This window comes from Orbicella franksi, chromosome 3 (genome assembly GCF_964199315.1).
Source record: "Orbicella franksi chromosome 3, jaOrbFran1.1, whole genome shotgun sequence".
In the NCBI taxonomy this organism is placed as follows: domain Eukaryota; kingdom Metazoa; phylum Cnidaria; class Anthozoa; order Scleractinia; family Merulinidae; genus Orbicella; species Orbicella franksi.
The window spans coordinates 16,199,741-16,207,109 of NC_138147.1; the positions used below are offsets into that span (position 1 = coordinate 16,199,741).

The 7,369-nt window shown below is 39.2% G+C and overlaps 2 protein-coding genes across 2 annotated transcripts; one reads left to right on the forward strand and one right to left on the reverse strand.

Annotated features, from left to right (window-relative positions):
* Nucleotides 1-1,042: 1,042 nt before the first annotated feature.
* On the forward strand, nucleotides 1,043-2,302 carry LOC145481511 (uncharacterized). The gene has a single exon (XM_081460003.1). It carries the CDS (start codon nucleotides 1,059-1,061, stop codon nucleotides 2,160-2,162), a length of 1,104 nt encoding a protein of 367 aa, XP_081316129.1. The 5' UTR covers nucleotides 1,043-1,058; the 3' UTR covers nucleotides 2,163-2,302.
* Nucleotides 2,303-4,474: 2,172 nt separating this feature from the next.
* Nucleotides 4,475-6,756, reverse strand: LOC145483080 (pituitary-specific positive transcription factor 1-like). The gene has a single exon (XM_081461694.1). It carries the CDS (start codon nucleotides 5,779-5,781, stop codon nucleotides 4,993-4,995), a length of 789 nt encoding a protein of 262 aa, XP_081317820.1. The 5' UTR covers nucleotides 5,782-6,756; the 3' UTR covers nucleotides 4,475-4,992.
* Between the last annotated feature and the right edge of the window lie 613 nt (nucleotides 6,757-7,369).

Here is a 7,369-nt window from a genome sequence, read left to right on the forward strand (position 1 = left end):
TGCCCGAACTGGCTAACAAATGGTATCACTTACCTCCTTCCAAAAACTGAGGACACGGCAAACCCCAAAAACTACAGGCCCATCACTTGTCTTCCTACAATGTACAAGATCTTAACATCAATCTTGTCAGCTAGATGTTATAGCCATCTTGTGAATTACAACTTACTACCATCCGAACAAAAAGGTTGCAGAAAAGGGAGCTACGGCTGTAAGGACCAACTCCTCATCAACAAAGCTATATTGGAAGATATGAAGACGAGTACAGCAGTACAGCGTGGGTGGATTACAAGAAAGCTTTTGACTCCGTTCCCCACAGCTGGATATTAAAATGTCTTGAAATCTACAAGATATCACCAAAAATGAAAGATTTCATCAAAGCAAGTATGACCAAATGGAAAACAACCCTCACGCTCAATTATAATAAGGGAATAACATCTTCTCGTGAAATAAATATAAACAGCGGTATCTTTCAAGGAGATTCCCTCTCACCTCTTCTTTTCTGCATAGCTTTAGCACCTTTATCCTCTCTCTTGAATGAGAGTAACTACGGATACAAAATAAGCAACGCAAACATCACTCACCTGTTTTACATGGACGATCTGAAAACCTATGCCAAGTCTGATGAAGACCAGAAAGGCCTACTTAAAATTGTCAAAGGCTTCAGTGATGATATAAGAATGGATTTTGGGCTTGACAAGTGCGCCAAAGCTACATTCAAACGAGGCAAACTGGCGAAAACCGAAAACATCGAACTCGATGTTGGCACCACCATACAAGACCTCGAGCAGAAAGGCACCTACAAATACCTTGGTGTGAATGAAGGAGATGGGATCCAACATGCAAAGATGAAAGAGAAAATTCGGAAGGAGTATTACCGTAGAATTCGCCTGCTGCTCAAATCCGAACTTAATGCTGCCAACAGAATTGACGCAATCAACACTCTTGCCGTCCCAGTCGTCACTTATAGTTTCAACATCATAAACTGGAAAATGGAAGAACTTATGAAGTTAGACCAGGAGCCATAATGGTTAGACATAAAAACAAGGAAGTTCTTGACAATGGCAAAAATGCACCACCCAAAAGCTGACGTGGACAGGCTATATATCCCTAGAAAGGCAGGTGGAAGGTGTCTTGTACAATTAGAAATTACCTACAAAACAACTACAATTGGCCTAAACACATATCTCAACAACAAAGATGATTACCTCCTCAAAATTGCGAGGGATCATCACCGCGGCAAGAAAACAATGTCCATACACCATCAAGCCGCAAAATACGGGCGAGAACTCAGTTTACCAGAAGCTGAAGTGGCAGAGAATGAGCCAGCCACGACCTATGCCCGAAGGGTCAAGCTGAAAGCCAAACACCACGCTTTAGAACAACTCAAGAGCAAATGGGAAGAAAAGCCTTTGCATGGTCAGTACCCAAAAAGAACAAAAGAGAAGGATGTAGACCAAGACAAAACCCACAATTGGCTGAGTACACCTGGCCTCAAATCAGAAACAGAAGATTTCATTATTGCTGCCCAAGATCAATGCATTAAGACCAACTATTACCGAAACAAGATCCTGAAAGATGGCACCGACCCAATGTGCAGAATCTGTGGGCAATTTCAAGAAACAGTTGACCACCTTGTCTCCGGATGCCCTGAACTTACCAACACAGAGTACATACAAAGACACAATAAAGCTGCGGCATATCTCCACTGGACAATATGCAAACACTATAACATCAAAGTACAAGATAAACACTACGACCATGAACCAGCTACTGTGACAGAAAACCAAACAGCGACTATACTTTGGGACATGCCAATCCAAACCGACAAAGAGATAAAAGCAAACAGACCAGACATAGTGGTGAAAGACAAGAAGGAAAGAACCTGTCTGCTTATCGATATGTCCATCCCCACAGAAAGGAACACCTCCTTGAAAAAAATGGAAAAACTCACAAAGTACAAAGATCTTGAGATTGAAATCGAGAAAACGTGGGGAATGAAAACAACAACTGTCCCAGTGATCATTGGAGCTTTCGGGCTTGTCAAGAAGGGAACAGAAAACTACATCGGCAAGATCCCAGGCAATATTAGAATAACAGAGCTACAGAAGACCGTCCTCCTTGGAACTGCTCACATACTTAGGAGGACTCTATCCATCAAGTAATCCAGCAGACTCATGACTGCCCTAGGCTCATGGATTGAACTCGGCACCATAAGTTAAAAGCGGCAAGACTTTAAGGATCTAAAATAATAATAATAATAATAATAATAATAATAATAATAATAATAATAATAACAATAATAATAATAATAATAATAAAAGGAGTGTTTATTGTGACAAAAACTAGAGCTAAGTTTTACAAAATGCTATGATATTTACGTAACTTGGTGTCTGTTAAACCTGTAAAACATGTTTCCGTATCTAATCATGATATCATGATTACTACAACTAATACTAATACTACTATCATCATCATAACATTAATTAACATATTCCATACAAATTGGTATATACAAGGTAAAAGTAAGTAAAAGAAGTAAACTATTAAAACCTATTTCAACAGTGTTTACATAATGGCTCCCTCCTGGGTTTCAACGTCAATATCGGTATATTACAAGGTAAAAGTAAATGAGAGAAATAAACTATTAAAACCTATTTCAACAGTGTTTACATAATGGCTCCCTCCTGGGTTTCAACGTCAATATCAATGTTCTTAAAGTCACAAAAGGCTTTCCTTCTAGCTCTTGAACCTCTTAGGCAGATTAGTGCGGATCTTAGTAAAGCGAAGGATGTCCTTGCTCTTATCCAGGAGATTGTTTTAGCATAATGTTCTCCTTTCTTGATGGAGATCAGCTGCGCCAGTCTGGAATGGTATTGCAAGCACTCGTTTCCCATGCCGCCTGTTGACGTGAAAATAAGGGGTGTGAAAGTTCCTTGTTCGATATCCAAAACCCTCCTCGCGTAAAGGCGCTTCTTCTCGTTCTCATGATTGCGGTATATCTCTGGGAGCTCTAGGTCCCTATACGAATCAGCATTAGGGTGACAAACCCTCACGTCAAAGAATGCTGATCGTTGGTTCTCCCAGAACCCGCGCGCATGAATATCTAATCTCGCATCTGGAGCTCGATTAGAACCTCTTCCCAGCTGTTCACCCGAGATGTCTTGCAGGACAGGCTCAATCTCAACATCGGTACAAACCATATTCAGGAGTTCGGCTTCTAAGTCCCTCAGCTCGTTGTGACGTTGGGTAACGAACCCACCTCTCTTGCATATCATTGCGTGGTCCACTGTAAAAGCATCATCATCATCATCATCATCATAATAATAATAATAATAATAATAATAGTAATAGTAATAATAATAATAATAATAATAGTAATAGTAATAATAATAATAATAATAATAATAATAATAATAAATAAAAAATAAAAGCCTGACCGTTAAAGATAGCTTTAAGGATGGCACAGTTGACGCGTGAAAAGTTTGACATTAGAACGAGCGATTTCAACTCTAGTAATTAAAATACAAATAACGTGTTTTCAGCATAACTTACTTGTAGTTGTCGGCTGGTGATAAGTGTATTAGCCGTGTTGAAAGTTAAGTTTTTGACGAATGGCGGCTATGCTAGGCTTTATTTAGTTTGTTCTGGTATTCCTGCTTTAGTACATGGTCGCGAAGTTGAATTCTTCAAATTTCTCACGCGGGCTTTTAAATTAAAGTGCTGCAGTATATGGTTTTCCTCCGCCTCTCGAACGGATAACTTGCATATGTTCAGAATGCTGTCATTCAACCTCTGACTAAAACAGGGAAACCAAAGCAAATGCGAGTTATACATTCGACACTCAAGTAAAAAACTCTCTAAGATTCATTTAAAGAGCTGTTATATTTCATTACATTCTTGCTTTGACCCGGTAGAGGACTTCAAATTGTCTTTTACACATGCTTCAACTAATAAATTCAAATTAATGTGTGTTTACAAAATTCACAATTCAATGTTTACACTACAAGTCTGACAGTTTAATGGCCTCTTTCAGTGTTTGCGGATGCTGTAGGAGATGTATCACAACGAGAGATGGAAATCTGATCATGAAGTCACTGATAATCAAAGAAATTTGGCTCTTTCGTTTTGAGAGATAAAAAACGAATTAACTTGGGAATTTGAACTTCAACTTTATAGCAAAGCACAAAAAGCATCTTTTTTGTTTTATAGGGGGTATAAAACCATATTCCAAGCGAAAAGCGGATCACAAATTTTTAGATAAATGTCATCAGTCGATGCTAATCCGTATTTCTATTTCTAGCGTACAGCAAGAGTCGTGAATTTTCTTCCTCGACGGTTGAAACTGCTCATATATGCCTTAGCAGTGTCTATAATTTTAAAGAATGCCTGCAGACAAATTGAAATAAAGAGCTAAATTTAAACCTGTCTTTTCAAACTAAGAATAAATTTTATTCGCTTAAGAAAATGGGCTAACATTGACGCTGTCAACTTAATGTTTCAACTGGGTTTATTAACAGCAAAGTTTTCTGTACACGCTACATATTTATAACCAGCAATTAGCCTTGAATTACAGTTCGATTTAGTTTACCTCTGAATACATACAAAGATAAACACTGACTTTTAAAAGCAATTTCACAAGCCTTAGGAGTCCTCCCAGCAACACGCGAAATGTTTCAACTTGATTCATTTTAATATTATACTGGGTTTTATAAACAAGTTAAATGATAAAGTAATTTTTCGAGTCTACAAAACACACCTTCTAGCCTCCATTATGCAAAGAAATTGAAATTAGAAGTTAAATTTTTGCCAAGAGTTTACTTCGCGCTCTTAAACTAAGCTAATTTTTGTTATAGAATGCAATGGTTTAAAACCAATATTAACTCAGTGTTTATCGATCTAAGAAGAACTTCTTCCAACGAGGAATTTGGTTACGGAGTTTATATACTAATGGACCGCTTTTAAGAAAGTTCTTTACTTGTGTCCGTACATGACTCAATCGTTCTTGCAACCAAGAAAGCCATGAATACTCAAAGAGGTTTTTACCCGTTTCTCTCGCTGTCTCCTATTGCAGAACCAAACTCGAACAACCTCCCTATCCAGGCGTAAGCCTTCGGCTATGCGAATGATTTCTTGTGAAGACGGCTTGGGTTGCTTAAGGAAGTGATCCTCTAGGTGCTCTTTAGCAGTAAGCCCAATTGTCGTCCGTCTCTTTCTCCGGCGTTCTGCGTTAAACTTGTCTCCACACGCCCCTCCCGTGCATTCAGCCTCCTCGAGCCAGCGCGCCAGAATCGGCTTCAGCTTGCAAGCGTTCTTGAAGCTCAATTGGAGATTTTCGAAGCGGCAGATGGTGGTTTGACTAAAATCCGTGCCGTGGACTGTGGCTAGCGCTGCGCCGACATTTGTCTGTGTGAAACCCAGCTTGATGCGTCGGAGTTTGAACTGTGTTGCAAACTCTTCCAATTCGCGTAGTTTGGACGTGTCGATGGCAAAACCTAGGCCATGCGAAGCTCCCATGCCGGGGTCGCTGTCAAAACTCCCTATAGGGTTGAGAACAAATGGAGACGCGACATGAATGTTGGCTCGAGGGTCCATCTTGCTGCAGTGAGACACAGGCGGTAGAGACGCTGGGTGCGAAGGCATCATCGTAATCGGTGTTTCTCGAACCATTTGCTGAAATGGCGCGTATGACACCTCGGTTGGATACGGTGGACAGGCCATCGCTGATTTTAACCTCTCCTCGTCTTGTTGCCGGAATGAAGGCGCAAATCTCTGTGCAGTCATTTAAACTAAGCTCCGTACGCTGCAGGCAATAATCGTAGATAACAAACACGTCCACGCGAGCTCCTTATGAGCGGAAGACATCAAGTCGGAAACACGGCAAAAGTGCCGATGTTTTAGGTTCAAAGTGCTCTGCTATCGCTGCGCTTTATAGATGAGATAAACGCTGTTTTTTGATACAGTGCGCGCTAAAAGCAAGAGTAATTTTAGGACTACAGATGAGCTGTGAAGCGAGATTGAAGAGATTTGGAGGGCGGAACGCAAATACAGTTGTTAACCTCACGCGATTCTTCAACGAGTTTCAAAATTCCTTGATGACTTGATATGGCTTTTTAAAAGTCTTTTGCGGAAGAAAAACTGCGTGAAATTTTGCTTCGTGTTTGTTCGTTTTGTGTATCAGGATAGAAAATTCCCGAGAAGCTTATCCATTACTTTGAATCACGACAAACAATAAGCTCCATGTGCTAGATATCATTCGCTCTCGAGGAAAGTGCGTTTACAGTTCATTGTATCCGTAATATGGTTCTTATTGCTCTTAAAAGTTAATTAGAACTTGCAATCGGAAGTTAAACACCATTCAAATTTAGTTGGGGATTTCATAACTCGAGGCGAAGTCGCCGATCAGTTTGGTGTGAGTTAAGAAGTTAGATTCCGTGCTTTTTCATATCGGATTTACTCAGCGCCGGTTTTCTTTTTTATCTCTTCCTCCCAATATTGGCGAAAGAAAGATCGATAGTTATTTGTAATTGAAGAATTTGCAGCTCAAAATAGCAAGACTTCTTTCACAATGGCCAACAATAAAGAACGGTTTGGTGTTTTTCCTTTTTCACAGATCGACCTCGGATAATTTAAAGACAAAGAAATTCTCTGCTTGCGCGTCAAATGATAACCAGTTGAAACCCATAGGCACAAATGTTTCCATATTAATGATTCCCAACGGAAGATGTTTAAAGATAAACGGCTGAGCTCGTTCAGGTTTGGATAAATCATTAATGGACTGCACTCATTACGCCAAACTTACAAAGATATGCCGAGCTGGCTAATGAATTATTTCAATTATTATAAATGCCGTTTTAAAATTCTTGTTAAGCCCCCAGACAGTGCAATTAACCGCCTTCATTAGTCCATAACAAAATTTAAATAGACACTATTTATTGTTTAGACTCATAGAGTCTCAAAAGATAATTCAAAAATTTCCAATCTACAGTTAGTCATTGTTAATCGCACGAGGCAGAATTAATTTTCCTTTTGTCGAATATAATCGTGATTGTCATGATATATTGCTAGTTTTCAAAAAAGAAACATCACGGATTGATAAGCGTGCAATTGATTGATCAAAAAACCGTGTCCATTTGAATGGTCAAACCTTAGTCATCTATATCGCCGGAACTGTTTTTTTTTTCCAGACTGAAAAAGCCTATTTTGCTAGAAAATTATTGCAACTGACAGTTCCAATTCTAACATTTTTTCCGGTTTTTCTAAAAGAACAGAAAAATAAATTAAGTTGCACTGATCCTGGTGTCAAAGAAGTCACGACAAAGACACGAGAAAGGAGGTAAAAACGAAATTTAAATTTGAAATTATCCATCGT